Source organism: Prinia subflava, chromosome 3 (assembly GCF_021018805.1).
Source record: "Prinia subflava isolate CZ2003 ecotype Zambia chromosome 3, Cam_Psub_1.2, whole genome shotgun sequence".
Classification (NCBI taxonomy): domain Eukaryota; kingdom Metazoa; phylum Chordata; class Aves; order Passeriformes; family Cisticolidae; genus Prinia; species Prinia subflava.
The window spans coordinates 25,505,973-25,522,468 of record NC_086249.1 but is presented as its reverse complement, the minus strand read 5'-3'; the positions used below and the strand labels follow the sequence as shown (position 1 = coordinate 25,522,468).

General features: G+C 42.5%; 1 protein-coding gene across 1 annotated transcript in view; it reads left to right on the top strand.

The window, feature by feature from the left end:
• Positions 1-3,223: 3,223 nt before the first annotated feature.
• ME3 (malic enzyme 3) overlaps positions 3,224-16,496 on the top strand; it is a 119,515-nt gene continuing 106,242 nt past the window's right edge. The window contains exon 1 of the mRNA XM_063394449.1: positions 3,224-3,550. Within this exon, the coding sequence (XP_063250519.1) occupies positions 3,374-3,550 (177 nt within the window). The 5' untranslated portion in view covers positions 3,224-3,373. The remainder of the gene's footprint in view (positions 3,551-16,496) is intronic.

Below are 16,496 nucleotides of genomic sequence, written 5' to 3'. Positions count from 1 at the left end.
GAGGAAACAGCCTCAAGTTGCACCAGGGGAGTTCAAACTAGAAATTAGGAAAATAATTCTCCACCAAAAGATGACCAAGCACTGGAATAGGCTGCCCAGGGAAGTGGTTCATTCACCATCCCTGAAGGTATTTGAAAGTCACAAAGATGTGGTGTGTAGTGACATGGTTTAGTGGTGGACTTGGCAGTGTTAGGTTAAAGTTGGAACCCGATGATTTTAGATCTTTTCAAATCTACATGACTCCATGATTCTGTCTGTGAATCAGTTGGCTCTGGACTCTTCTCCAGCACTTACAGTTTTTCTAGCCACTATTTGTTGTAGAGAGGGGTCTCAACCAAAACTCATTACTCCTGTTGTGTTAGGCTTCTCATGTCACAATAAACTTAAATTAACAGTCTGAATAGTATATAGTCTGTGCAAAAACTAATAAACCAGGGGACACATGGCTGCACAATGCCAGGAATTCTCAAGGTATCTGATTTGAAAATCACTACAATGAAAGTTTATAACTGCAGTTCAATTCATTTTGTGAGAGGAAAGATAATGCTGTAGAAGAATAGACACTATACAATTCTGCTTTATATGTCAGAGATTCATTTTCTGGTAAGCTTAAAGAGTATTTTATTTGCATTCCCTTAGATGCCAAAATGTTAAATGCAAGGCCACAGCACAAAGAGGTTTCTTAAATTACTGGAGGAATAAATTGGGTCTTGTAACATGCTTTGTAAGTTCAATTGCATTCTGTAGCAACTCTCAAATCCCCAAGTGTATATGGAATCCCATTCAACAAACCATTGTTTCCTTCCTGCCACTGAAAAATAGCTTAAAAATCCTAAGACCTCAATGATGAATATAAGTGTGCATTTCTTTGCTTTTATGGCTTTTTTTGTAATGTTCTTTCTAGTTTTTTAATCAAGAATTTCATCATCCCTTTTATTCAATTTGCATTCAAGAGAGGTTTGCACATTAGATGAAGTACATTCAAGTGCATCTGACAGCAACCACTCTGCAGCTTGGAGATAATGAATCTAAATCAGATTCAAGCTTTATTTTGCAGTGCCAGGTAAATTTTAGAGGCCCAGCATTTGTATTTCTCACTAGGATAAAAAAGTCAGTTTGATGGCTACTGTCAGCCAATAGGAGGTAAAAGATGAGATGGCCCCTGCAAGGCACTATTTAGTGGCTGCACAAAAGTAGGGAGACAATTTGTGGCTGCAGAGAAAAATTTATTTTTACAGTTGTATATATATAATACAATCCTGCTCTGAGAAGCACATAAGCTAAAATTTTAAAATTAAGGAAATAAAGTATGCAGAAGAGTCCACACAGCAACAATAAAGTCAAAAGCATACATACATGTATATATCTTCTTGTGGCAGTGTGTGCATGAGCCAAAAACACTTATAGTCCTGTGCACGTGTTAAAAATAGCCCTGTCCAATAACCTCAGCAGTCGATCATGGGAGATCACATATGCAGGCATTTCTGCAGCCCATTTAGAAATGAGACACTACAGATACAGCACTTCCCTTACTCCCCAATTTGCACTTTTTGCCAATCCATCGTAGAAGGGCTGTGTAGGAATTCCCACCATTGCCATTTGACCTGTTGTGTGTCCCGAGGCAAATCATTTCTCCATTCCCCTGCCTACGTTCCCAGGGCTGCATCAGAAGTGGTGTGACCAGCTGGTCAAGGAAGGGATTCTCCCCCTTTACTCCACTCTCATGAGACCTCACCCAGAGTGCTGCATCCAGTTCTAGGCCCCCAACATAAGAAGGATGTGGACCTGTTGGAGCAAGTCCAGGGGAGGCCACGAATATCTCAGAGTACCAACACGGTGCCTGGTGTACCAACTGCCTGGTGGGAGGAAGAAAGCTTTGGCAAGCTGGCATGGTATTGACTTGGCTTTTATGCAGATCGCTCCTGAGGAGATCAAAATCTCCAGATTTTTCCAGTTTATAGCTACACCAAAAAAAAAAGTAAGACTAGTGGTATATTTCTTCTTGTGTCTTCTATGCACTAACAATCTCCCTGATCATATCCTGGCCTCAGTGATGCACATACTCCTTTTCTGCACTGTCTGGGTCTCCAAATTTTCAGGGAAAGACCCAAAGACCAGACAAACAACCCTGCTTCCAGGAGTCTTCTACCACCCACGCATAGTTGTAGTAGTTATTAAGTTGCCACAGTCCTCAAGTATGTGGCTTGAAGATAATCTGCCTACAGCAGAGGTGTAAATATACTGAATGCACTGAGAACAATGCACAAAGACCTGTGCTCTTTAGGGAGAAATCATAAGGTTGTGGAATCAAATTGCAACAGTCTGTTCTATTGAGTGCCTAGAGGCAAGGCAAGGGAAAACAACCATATCCATCCGGTTGTCTTTTGCTCTGTAGTCTAGTCTTTTCTGCAGGAACTGTATCATTTATCCACAGAAATATTAAAGCATATTAACATACACCTGCAGACAGCAACACTAATGGAAGGATAAGCTGGAGAGTGTCCCTCTAGCAAAGCAGACATGACCATGAGAGGGTTGCAGGTACAGAAGCAGTGTTGCTCGTAAGGTGAAACTGAACACTAATCTTCCTCTGTTTTAGGGGGTTATCAGAGCACTGTTTTTTCCACATATGTGGTTGTGGTGATGGTAGTGGTAGTGGCGATGATGTTTTCGCCATTTTAAAGGATAAAAGAGTTCATTTATATATTTAAAAATATTTAAAAAAAAAAAAAAAAAAAAAAAAGGACTGCAGGGACCTGCCTTCTTCAGTAAATATATAATTACAACATAAAGAAATACAAGTTATGTACACTAGCTACATACACAGTAAATACATTATATGTACAATATACGGTGTATATAAATTTCACATAGGGAATTTATAGATTATATGCGGCTTGAAATGCCTAACCAACCACGGCTGATCACACTCCCGGACTGAAAAGTTCTTTGAAGATGCTCCTTACGCACTAACAACTCCTCGGAGCAGAACTGAGCGGAACTCCTCCGCTGTCCTGCTCCGTGTTCTGGTCCAGGCTCCCCGGGCGCCGCAGCCCACCCGCCGCCCTCCATCGCTGCGGGTACGGAGGGGCGAGGGTGCGGTGCCCTGCCCGGCAGCCCCGCTGCCTCCGCCGCTCCGGGCCGGGCGTGTCGCTGTCCCCGGCGGGGGCGGGCCCGCTCCCGTCCGCTGCGCCGCCGGTCGAGCGCTCGCAGGTAGCGGAGGAGGGGCGGCCGCCGCGGGCTTGCGGCGGGATCTGCTTCCCGGGTTTGCTTTCGCTTCGGCGGCTCCGCCGCGCCGGGCACACCTGGGAGGGCACGCGTGGGCCGGGCCGGGCCCGCCCAGCGCCGCTCCCTCGGCAGGACCGGCGCGGCGATGGTGCCGGGCTGCGGCGGGGTCTGCGGCCGCCGCCTGCTGCGGGCCGTGGGGGCCGGCCGGGGGCCGCTCCTGCTCGCCGTCAGCCGGGCCCGCAGCGCCCCGGCCGGCCCCGGCCGCGCCCCGGCCATCAAGAAGCGGGGCTACGACATCACCAGGAACCCGCACCTCAACAAGGTGGGTGCCTTTGGCGGGAGGGTTGCGGGGGCGTGCGGCCCGTGGGGAAGGGCCTGGATCGCAGGTGTCGCGGTGGGCGGGGGCCGTGGCAGCGTCCCCGGGAGCGGCTCCGCTCCCAAAGCGGGGACGTGCTGGGGATGGGGACCTGACCGGAGCACGGGGAGTGTGATGGGTGTGCAGCTGCTGGCTCGGTACTGCAGCCTGCTATGGGGTAGGGCACCTGCCTCCCCTCTGACCGATCTCATGCCGCAGTGGCACTGGGAGAGCCTGGGCAGGGCAGAAGTGCCTTTGCCTGGAACTGAAGCTGTTTGCCTGAAAGAACAAAAAACTGGAATGGAGAAAGCATGGCTTCTCTGTAAGGTCCAAAACTGCAACCTGGGTTGTTCATATATATAAATAACCTGGGTTATTTATAGGTGTATATTGTTTTACGCATGTAGCAGTGAAACGGGTCCTTCACACCTTCATGATGAAACAAGTAAGTATGTGTGGCTGTTCTTGTTTTCAGTCTTCCTTTCACAGCATACCCATGGCTGCGTGTGCTCCGCTACCAAAGCAACATCTTGCCAGGCTGAAGGTTTATTTATCCTCAATACTGTGGAAGCATTAACAATACAGTTATAGTAATAAGAATTTTAAAAATTCTTTTTGAGAAAGTTTTCAGCAAAATCTACAAAGCATGTGAAGTGAGACCCCACAACTCTACACTGCTTTTCTATGCCTTTCTGTAATTTGAAGGGAAAAAAATAATCTGGGTGCCAATTTTGAGATCAAATATGTCAGACTCAAGAATACGGGGTTCTAGGTTCTTGTGTTACTATTACTAGAAGTAACTACAAGTGCATTATTTACTTAAAATGAGCAGGTTTTAAACATGGTATTGAATTGATTGATTGATTGATTGGGCTGTGACTGTTTGTCATATGCTTGGTACACAGTTATCCAGCCCATGAGCTTCCTATGTCATCTTCCAGACTGGAGACCCTTTGGATGACCACTTTTGCTTTGTGTAGGATGCTGTACGCTGAGCTGCATCTTCTGGTACTACTTCAGCATCCACAGAGATGAATCCTAAAGGACCAAGGCATGCAATGACACTGAATATTACTGAATATGCAACAACTTTGTAGGCAGTCTGATCTGAATCATTATGCAGTGCCTGTCTGTAAGGCTGAAAGAAAAGGGAATGCCACCTAGGTCATAAATAACAGTAATTTGCCAGCATTTTGATTGGTGCTTCATGATAATTACAAGGAGTGTCATAGCTAATATTTCTAGTTTTCTTCCACATATTGATTTGAACCGAAAAATTAATACTTTGACCTTTCCTCTGTGTAATGTAATAATAACACACAAACAGTTGAATCTGGCTGATGCAAGAGTAGATTTTTAATGGCTTGTTTTATAATTTTCAGAACTGAGGGTTTTCTTAAGTGTTTTCTCTCCTCCCAGTGAAATAAAGTATTTTTCTTGACATGTAAATGGAATTTTTGTCCATGTAGTGAGAAGGGCAGAAAACTGTTCCTGTTAGAGGAAATAAAGTACTGTACTGTGCTGTGTTTAATTGGCCATGAGAAGTCTCCCAGCTGGTCGCCAGCCTGGGCATTTGCTGTTTGTTATGTTCCTCAGTCAGTGCAGACCTTTCTGTCACTGAGATAACCACCTGCAGAGCATCCAAGTCGAGACAGAGATGGCAAACATCGGTAGTGAGAGATAAGGACTGCCTGTGGGTGCACCTAGGTAACCCATCATTACTAAACACTCAAGACCTCCTTCCAGACCTTTCTAAACAGGCTTCTGTTCGTCTGTTCTGTTCTGTGGCTCTTAACAGTTAATTGTAGCCTCTGAAGAATTACCTGTGTCCAGCTGAAAAGGTATGTTTCAGGCAGTTCGTGTGTCGGTGGCCCTTTGGTCTGCTGAGCCGCAGTGGTGTAAATCAAAATTAGGGATCCCTAATTTAGGTAGGTTTTCAGCTGTTGTACTCTCCTCACATAGCAATTGCTCTTTACCCCTTTGGTAACTAAATACAGGCATGGGGCTATTGCTGTTTTTCTGCAGTGGATCTCACTTTATTCTAAATTTTTAACTGATTGCAAGTAGCTCTGCAGGGAACAGTCCTTACATCTCTCCAAGAACCTCTGTAAAAAATGTTCAGCAATGAGACTTTGGTCAGCAAATATTTTGCTGCTTTATTCAATACCCTGGCTGTTTTATAGCTTTTGGATGAAGTTTGAGCTGTCAGTCTGAAGCTGTGAAGTGTGTGGTATTTATTCAATGAAGAACACTGTCCCTTCAGCAGAATTGCAGACAGATTTGCAGTCTGAGGTTATTGATCCAAGTCTTTGCTTGCTTACTAGGTTGAAGGTGTTTTGAAGAAGAAGCAGACTCAAAATCCGCTGCTGGCAGGTCCTCTGTAATATTCTATATATTAGTAAAAGTAAAACCAGGCTGTCCTCTGAGAAGTTTCCCTGGTGTCCAAAGCTGCCTGAGAAGAAGAAGAAAAACAAATCCAAAAACTAGTTATGGATTTAATAAATTTGCAGTTGTTTCTTCCCTTTGGTCTTTGTTTACTATGTGCTACATTTCTTGCTGTGGTAATATTCAAATACTGTTCTTCCTTGTGTTGTGAATTGTGACAGTCCACATTTAGTCCAAGGGCAGGACTTTGGTAACATCAGCGTTCTAGTGAGAGGTACTTGCAGCTTTGAAAGCAAATGCATTTGTTCTTAGTTGACTAAAGAGTCTAAAGAGTCTCAGAAATAACAAGAGGGTGAAGAAGAACTTGTCATGTGTTTTTATGAAATGCTTCATGAAGAAGTTCTTTTCCAGACCTTGAATGCCAGAAAATTGGAAAACCTAAAAATGTTAACAATATCAGATAACCACAGAGCACCAGTAAGAGTGTTCTGTGGTGATCCAATCAAAACTGCTGAGAAATAAGTATGTTCTACGGTGGGGCCTCAGCCTTGTAAAAAACTAATTCAGTGCTTTCCTGGGAGGAAAGATGGGGCTTCCCTTACCCACTCCCTTCTTTATCAAAAGCTTCCTTTTGTTTGGTGTGGTCAAGGCCATGTTGTGTTCTCTCTGACACTGCTGTCAGTTCTTACGATTTGTGCAGCTGATCTCAGATGGGCCTTTTATGATTCCCCGTTTTTCCAGGGACTCTGTCAAATTTGTATGCCTTTTCTGTATTTGAACAAACACAGGCTGAGCTGGACAATTCCAAGTTTGACCACACACCTGCAGGGACTCAAAAATCTGTGGAAGTGTTAAGGATACAATAATAATAATAATAATAATAATAATAATTTTAAAAATTCTTTTTGAGAAGGTTTTCAGCGAAATCTACAAAGCATGTGAAGTGTGTCCAAAATTGACTGTAACGTTGCTCATGAGATCTGACTGGAAGGTTGATGACACTTCTTGCATTTTTCTGGAAGTTCTAATTTTGAGATAAATCATGCCTGCTTGGAGATCTGCCATCACAAACAGATGCAGCACTGGAGGTCACAGTTTGTTTTCAGAGTGGCAGGATATTGCCCTATTTGAAGGGTTGAGATAATCCATTAAACTTTCTTGCAAGTGCAGTGCAGGGATCTGACTTTGTGGTTTCTGAGTACGTTTGGATAATACTCTCTACTCTTCTGATACGCATGCATGTTCTCCATGCATTGTTTTTCATGGAATGTCATAATGAATTACCAACAAAAAAAATCCCCAACAAAACAAAATTACTAATCTGGATTTGTAATAATCAAACCTTGAAGAATTGCTGTAGGTTTCTGCAGCATTTTTTGAATGTACTGTGGTATACACGATTAAAATGCAGAAAGCTTGTTTGTCCTTCAGCTTTGCAGGGATTGAAACTGAGCTAACTGAGAGTTCTTTGAACAGTGTCAGTAATTTGCCACTGCAGCTGAGAATCAAATTGTATGATCTTGCACACGGCTGCACTTGGCAGCTGTGGTGAAACAGGGCTAAAGTTAGGTGGATTTGTCAAATGAGTGGAATTTTAAAAACTTAGTAATAATGAGCACAAGAACAGTGTGTCTGAAATTAGTTGACAAGATCAAATTGAGGTAGAATTCTGTTTTTAAAGTAGTGAATCTCTCTTAATCCACAAGGTTATGTTCTTACAACTGGAGGTTTTATTGCAGCTGGAGTTTTCAGTTGGCTAGCTTTAGGTCAAGATAGACACATAACTGAGTGATGCACAGGGCTTAAAGTGTGTGCCTTCCAGCATTTGTTAATTTGCCATCTGTTTGTGTTTTGCAAAGGAAGAATATGAGGTGGGCAGAGTTTAGAGGTTCCCTTCATATTTTTTCAGGAGCCTGTCAGTGTTTGAGCAAATTTTGGGGGACAAATTTTAGACTGGACAAGTTAATTTAGGGGGAAAAAATCCACTGGGGGTTACTAAATACTAAAAAAACAAAACAAAACAAAACAAAACAAAAAAAAAAACCAACCACCATCTGGCTTAGAAAGTCCCTAAACTGAAAATTATGAAAAGGTGGAAGAGTATCCTATTAACCTGTGTTATTTACTCTTGTTAAGGCTTGTGGATGCTGCAGGACACAGGATGCTCATGTACATGGACTGACCTGATGGTACCACTGTGTTTCTAGGGATATCAAACAAGACACTTTCATAGCCAAACCCTGCAAGTTTACTTTAGACCCAAGTAAAACTATAGCTGAGAGATGACGCCTTGTCAAATCTAAGGTTCTAAAGGTTCTAAATACTTGTCTTGGTTTGGAAAGACAGGTATCTGTCAGGGAAAACTAGCGTTTCCCTTGGAATGGAGAATATAAAACCCCCTCCCTCCAAATTATTACAAATTATTAACTTTGCAACTAGGAGCTTTCAGGCAAAAATATGGGAGCAGAAGTAACAGTTCTATACTAGGAATATTAAAAATGCAAATGCAGTAATACAAAAAAACAAGCAACCAAACAAACAAAAGTCCTAGAAAACCCTGACGGAGTCAGGAATACAACCTGACACCCTGTCAGCCAGGGTGTTGGAAGCAGTCCAGTAAGTCCTCCTGGAGCGACAGATGTCATTCTGTTGGAGTAGAGATGATCCTGAAGTGGTGGTGAGATGAGTCCGGTCTTCCTCTGAGAATCCAGTGGAAAAGAGGATGCTTGATGTTCCTACATCTCAGTTTTTATCCTGGTAGAAAAGGTTGTCTCCCCCTGCACTGGGTGGTGCATTTCACAATGGGATGGTGTAATGTGTCATGTCATTGGTGAGCCTTAATGGCCCATTAACAGAAGATATCCCCTGGAGGGTGGACGAAGTTGATGAAAGAGATAAGAAACACTGCCCCACCTGGTTTTGACAGCTGGCCTATTATCAGAAGGCATTCACCCTCCTCCCCCTGGAGTAACAAGAGATAAAGGAAAAAAACCCACATCTCCCCAACTGGTTTCAACAGATGAAATATGTCGAGATGCTCACTGAGAGCCGACGGGCTCCGTCACCAGCTAGCCCAAATACCGCGACAGACGTCGGCAAGGGTCAGCCTGCACGCAACGCAGGCAGGGCTGACTCCTGTGGGTTCTTGTCCTAACGGGGGCTCGCGTGAGTGATGGTAATTCGACAGGCAGTGGAACGAAAGGAGGAGACAAATTCCAGACGAACAGAGGGTTTATTACAAACACCTCCTCAGCCCGGGACTGTTCGGGGGGAGGAGAGTGCAGTGGGTTTTTGTCCGGAGCGAGACGGGGGTGGCAAAGGGAGTGGTCAGTCACTGCTGGCCAACCAGGGCAAGTTGCTAGGGGACCCGGGGGTGGGAGAGCATAACTTGAACTAATCAGGAGAGGGTAGGAGGGATTTCACCAAGGCGGGAAAAAATAACAGACAGCTAACCGTATGCCGCATAACAGGTGCAGGTGCAGACATGTGAGTTAGACAAAGGAACAATCAGGGGGGTGGGGTACAGAGAACCAGACGAGTACAAAAATATATAAAGCATAACTGATTAAATTAACACACTGCCACAGAAATAGAATACACTGTTTTTTTTGGTTACATAACCTGAGACAGTACTCTAGAGTTGAAATGTGAATGAGCTGGAGCACTGTGCATTGGGATGAGCCTTCAATGGTGCCCAGAGCAGAGAGGCTCTATACATGTTTGTACTTCATTAGTCAAGCCAAGGTGTATGTATCCCCCATGACTTCAATCAGAAACAAACTCTGACAAGATGAGCTTTGGCCAAATATTTTGGAAAATGTGGTGGTGTTCTGGAAATATGATTGCTCAGTTAGATTTGTTTTGGCCATTATCCCGGCATGTGGACTTTCACTTTTATTTGCTTGGTGTTAGTGTCAATCATATATTTTTCTGAGTCCAGATTGTCTTTGGCAAGGACACCTCCTAATGTTTTGATGCCAAAGAACTTGTTATTATGGTGTGGTCAGCAGACTGAGCCCAAACTAAATCTGTTGGTGCTTCTGGTATTAGCAGTAGCCTGCAAAAGTCCCTTTGCTCCCTGAGCTTGGATGCCAGTTTGTCTCCCTTATCATAGCCAAACCAAGGAGCCATCTGCCATCCTATCTGCCTGCATAACCTCTTGCCAACACTGTCACTCTCCCCTTTGGGATGCTGCTAATGCTTTGGGAGTAGCACTCCCATGGGAAAGCTTGGAAGTGCATAGAATGTCTGTTGCTGTGAGGGTGAGAGGGGTGCCAATGCAGATCCTGCCTCTGTACTGTACTAACCCAGTAAATATGTTTGTCCTTGTTTTCCCTTCAGCCTTTATAAACGAGATTGAGAGGTCTTGGAAGCATTGGTTGGGCAGCTTTTATAAGTGCTGAGTTTATGCTTGCATTCAGTGTAAGATTTTAATAAAAATAAATCTGTTTTGGAACAAAATGCTTCTTTCTGTTTTCTGAAAATGTTGTAAAAATACGTTTAAAGCTGCCTATAAGTTGAGGAAATTCATCAGTTTGGCAGCTGCTTATGCTGCTTTTTTTTATCATGCCCTTTATCTTGGAGAAGCATTAATCCTTACATCAGACATGTTTAGTAAGGCAGAGCCAAGAATGAATATAGCTCTGGCCTCATAGGATGGACTAAGCTTTTCTGGCACTTGAATAAAATTTGCACTTAAATAACACAAACTCATTGGTGAAGAATATGAAAATTGATATTGTTGCAGTTAGAATGGATTTAGTGCTGAATATTGCAGCTTGTTCACATTCCTATCCCTTGCCTCTAGTGAAATATGGGGTAATCTACTAGTTGATTATTTTGGAAACACTGTGGATGTTGGCAGTAACACTGAACATACTGTATGTGGGGTGAACAGTGTACTGACCTTGGCACACTCCAAGCCTTGCCCCACGTAAGTAGCACGACAAAGGATGTCACTGGCGTTGGAGACTGTGTGCTGCCCTACGATGAGATGAGTCATTGGTGCTCCTCAGAATTGGTGATGATTCACCTGAAGGTGCTGAGGGGCAGTGCTGATCCCCGAGATGAAGTGAAGAGCTATAGTCTGTGGCTCGGTTTTGCTTTCACGTGGTTTGGACATGCAGTAAGGTACCTGCTCGAGATGGGTCTGGCAGCCTTGTAATGCTGTGTGGCAGATTTTGACTCCTGAGTTTTTTGTTTGGTGTGTTAGATCTGGAATTTGCTGAACAAAACTGGACCTAGAACTAATTCCATTTGACTTGATTTTGGATTAAGAGAATGTAAATTGAATTCCTCTTCAGCTTCTGCAGCAGCCACCTCCAGAAGAGCACTTGGTGCTGTTACTGACCTGCATTCAGAGATGAGAAAGGAAAGGTTGTTCTTTAATGAATAATTGTGCTCTCTTGATACCCCTTGCTGAAGGTGGGACAGTCACAATTTTTTATAGCATTTAGGCCCCCTCCAGGGCTTTGAGATAGTTTTCTTTCTCTGATTTGCTATAATTGATGCTGATCTACCTTCCTGCCCCACCTCACTTGCCTGGCTGCTGGGAGATAATGTGCAAACATACCTTTTGGCAGCTCTCCTGCACTTTAGGTGTTTTAATCATTCTTCACTTCAAAGAGAGCCTCTGCCACCATGTCGCCCCATGCAGGCAGCACTCTGGCATTTCTAGCACCAAGCCCCTGGCAGAGTTTGGGCCTCGAGTTTGATGGGGAAGCTGCCAATGCACATGGCTCCTGTAGCTGAAAGATGGATGCTGCCCTACACAGAAGGAGCCTTGCCTCTACCTCTCTCTTATTAAGTGACATGCAGTTCTATAGATAATCTGATTTTGCTGCTGTTTTTTTAGGTTTGGTTGTTGGTTTGGGTTTTGCTTTGTTTCTTTCTTTTCCTCTGTTGCTTATTTTTCTGTCTTTTTCTCACTGAAATACTGACCTGCTACCAAACCTTGAACAGCCTATTGTAGCACTCACTCAAATAAATTCTTTTGGGACATACTTAGCTTTAGAGCTGTTGTAAGCAGGTCAGACAGGCCTTGGTGCTTGGGGAAGAATAAACACTGCTGAAATTCCCTCTCTTTCAATAGAAGGCTTAGCACAACAGCAAACTTGACTACTTTCAGTTTATAATGTGCTCTATTGGAGATGATGAGCATGTTTTTAATTTTTTAACCTCCTCTTTGAGGCTCAAGGGTGACACTTGCTATCCATCTCTCCAGACAATGTGACATTTTGATAAATGACTTCTGTATTGTCAGCCTAATACAATATCGTTCTTTTAAAAGTGTTTTAAATGGCAAAGCTTTTTATAGTTCTGCAGCTGCCAAACACAAAACTAAGGCAGGAACTGAGAAGACTATGGTTCTGACAAAGAAAATAAGGCTAATGCAAATGTTTTCTGCATGTCAACGTTTTCTACTTTGCAGCTCTCTTTTGCACATGTAACCTCTTTCAACATGTGGACCCATAGAACTGAAACATATTTTCAGTACATTTCTCTGTTGTCTATATATAAAAAAGACTCCACACCTTAGAGAATTCTGTTCTGTATGTCTAGCTTAGAACGTGGTAAGTCTGTTTTATAGGTCCATATGGATTAGCTCTGTTCAGCCTCATAAAACATGTAGTTAAGACTTCATTGTGTTTCTAAATATTGGAAAAAATAGGTTATTTCAGTCAGTGTTGAAATAGTTATGTGCTATGTTCTCCTGGACAAGATGTCTTGAACGTTTTCTCTTTGGCTGTGCTAATGGATTTGTCACTTTGCCTAGTGGTTAAATTGATTATGGAAACTATTAAATTCTGTTTAATTTTCATTTGGATGGTTTGATGTAAAAGCTGCAGGTGATTTCAACTATGATTATTTGCATTATTTGTGATTATTATAAATGAGAGAATGGATTAAGCTGACAAATCCTGTTATTTTTGGAAGTGTCCACATTATTAAGGATTTCTGTTGTCAAGGTGGTCTAAGCAGGTAAGCAGGGCAGAGTCTGGAGCCAGAGATAATCTGTTTTAGTGTGCCTAATGATTAGAGGTGGGGGGGAAAGGGGAGAAATAAGTCCAGGGATTTTCATGTTCATAGCCCTTCTTCTAGCAACTCAGTTTTTCCTATCCCCAGCCAGATTACTTGATCCAATAAACAAAGAAGAAAAATACAACAAAAACAACAACAACAAAAACCCCAAACAACCCCACCACCACCCAAGCCCCAAACTTCTCCCTTTTAGCCATTTCCTACCTCACAGGGAATTTGATGTCTTCATGTTGTCACTTATGTCTGTAGCTAATTTTTGTGATAAAACAACTGCCTCTGTAAATCATGTTCCTTGATCACAGTTATTGCAGAAGCAAGACCCTTTTTTCCAGCAATACTGTATAAAGAGTTCTAGATCTAGCCATTAAATGAGAAAAGTAACAAAATTCTTTGCTGAAGTGCTAAATCTGACTACTGGGGAAGAAAAAAAAATCTAAAAACTGTATCTCCTATTGTTTTGGATTTTATTTTTCTATGAGAGAACCTCTTTAAAACCTAGCAAAAAAAAAAAAACCCTGCTGCAAGAGAAAGTCATTTGCAGTAGTAGAATGTGCATAAAGTCTGAACTCCTTCAGACACTACTCTTTTAGGGAAAAGTGTTGTACAATGGTTGCAGAAGTGTAAAAGACACTTGTACTAGAGCAATTTAGTTCAGGTGTTTCTGGGTGAGAGACACACAGTTTGTTGAAGAGGATCCCAAAGTACTTGAAGTGATGAGGATATTGGGAAGAAGAATTGAAAACAACTCTTTTCCCCTGGTGCCTGGCAGATACAGTAGCTTGATGTGTGAAAGCCACGAGAAGCAATGATAGATGTGACCATGTGCTCCAGGTAGGTGACTCTACAGAAAACTTTCCAAGTGGAATTCACTGCTAGTCTTAATGCAGTGAGGCTTGTTCTGCCGTTTCTGCTACTTTATACTCACTAGTGAATTGGCTGCCAGTGGTGGCTCACAAGCTTGTAAATTACATTCAAACACAGAAATAGTTGTTCAAAGGGAGAGGTAAAATAAAATAATTTTTTTCATCTCAAGTTGTGAGGATTTTCAGTGCACATACCACTGTGACTTGGTGCTCATTGCACACATGCAGCAGATTCCTCTTAGGTTTGGTAACTTGCCCAGGTTAAAATGTGCAGCAGTATTTATTCGAAGGAGATGTGGAACATGCCTTTCACTCCATGAATGCTGCTGCCAGCAGCTTTTCCTGGCTTGTGTCTAGGGGGGAAAAATGCTTGCAACAGCAGAACCTGCCTGAGCATTGCTGTTTGGTTTCTAAGGGGCAGTGTAGGCTTAAGTCATTGGGAGGGTTACTGTTAACTTCAGTCAACTTTACATTCAGCCTTTTTTGAATTTAGGAATAAGCAGCTGCACCATTCGAGATACAAGGTCATTTTCATTACAAACAGTTAAGGTTACAAATAGTAGAGTGTCAAACTTCATCATCTTGCTCTGTTAATAAATGGTAATTAAAATGAAAGCATATGTTAAAAATTGTGCTTACTGATTGTTTAAGCCAAAGTCTCAAAGCAAAAATGGAATTTACCAATAATATCAATTTCTACTGATAGAGAATCCGATGAAGGCTTCACCTACTCCCATAGTAGTATGTCCTGAAAATCAAAAGTGCATGTTAGCATTCTTTTTTTTAGTGTTGTCTGTCTAAACTCATTCATCTTCCATAAGAGCTTTGGAGTAACCTGCTCAGTGATGCCTTTCCAAAGCCAGAAGATGTCCTCTGGCATGCAGGCAAGAAGAGCTGGACTTCTTCACAAGAGCTGCTGGAGGAAAAACGAGGGCACTAAGTGAGATGCCTTGGAGAGCTTGAAGCTGCCCTGCAGAGTTCTTGTAGCTTAATAAAATTTACAGAAGTGCCTTTGAACTGTGACCTTCCAAATGTCCACTGGTCAAGGGTGATGGGGTGGTTTTATGAAAGCAGAATGAATGCATGATTCATGCTTGCTGAAATTGGGCCACTCTCCCTAGAGACAAGAAATTGTTTTGTATTTAGCATGCTAACTGTATTCAAAGTTATAAGATAAAGTAATTTCTCATATAAATAGAAAGGAAGTGATGGGAAGGCACTCGAAAGCAGCAGCAAGACTGTGGCTGCTGCTGTAAAATGGGTTTAGTGTTGGCCACTTTTAAAAAGCTCATTACATTTTAAAGATAAGCTTTAATGGAATTGGCAGTGACAGTGCAACTGTAACCAGATCTTGTTGTTTTGTACAAGTGCCTTTCAGGTTTCTCTTCAAGGTCGAATGTCCTATTGACTGGCAGCTGGACTGTTTTCCTTGTAGGAATGTAACTGGTATTTGATAGAGTTGCAAAATGAGTTTCCCACTGAAGCCAAATATGAGAGTATGAGAGTCCAGCAGCTTCACTTCCTGCAAAGCTGGAAACCCTTGTAGCATTTATTAGGATTTCCTGCAGGGAAAGAGGGATATTAATTTTGTTTGACTTACAGAATCATAATATTTGTGCTGCAATTTGTAACACAGAGCAAGAAGTTTTCAATTAGTATTTCCTGAGAAACAGCGAATTCAGTAAAGTAGATGCTTTTAACTTTTTAGGTTTTGGGGTTTTTTTTTGTCAGAGAATAACTATAACATCTCCAGGACCTTAAATGTGGCACAATGTTGGAGCAGGGAAGAGCAGTGCTGAACGTGGCTGCAAATCTGCTAGGACGCCGTGAGCAGCTGAACTGTTCTCAAGTCTTCCTCAATGTCTGATTGGCACTGTCATAGTGTACTCTCTGAACTGCAGTGTGTTTGTAGGAGGCATAAACTCGTTGATAAAAGAGTCACCTGGTCAGTTCATCACTGGTTTTAATTTCTCAGTGTTGGAAATTTTTTCTTAAACTGAGCTGATTGCAGTGAACCCTGATTTGTGGCCCAAATCAAATTGGCTTGAAGTACTGTGAACCTCTTTCCTTTCAGACTTGTAGTAATTTTATACTGTGGAAAGTGCTTTATGTCTCTTGAAAAGAGGCTTCAGCCTTTACTTTGGGAAAGCACTGCATTTTCCTATCCAGGCAGAAGAATTTTGCTAGGCGAGGTGAGGCTGAGGGCTTGGGCTCAGGAGCTGTAAGTATGTGAGAGTTTCTAGTTCTGTGGTGGGCATGGTGACTAGACCATCTGGACAAACTTTGTGCATTGTAGATATTCCTCATCTCCATTCTGGATGAGACAGGCCATATATCTGGGGCTTCTAGGCATCCAGAATCTCCTTTGTATATGGTCTGTGCATATGCAAAGGCTGATCATATTTGGGATGCATTGGATTTACTGTCCACTTGCAGACTAATTCATTGTGTGAGAATGAAGCTCTGAGCTTGCTCCTGGACTTTGAGAAATCATGAGGCAACAGCCAAAATCCTTACATTTTTCCCCAATAGAGAATTTAGGTAGAAACAGAGGGACTCCCTTGAGATACCTGTACAGGAGAGAATAGATCTCAGAGCTCATTCTCTAGGAAGAGCATCTCTAT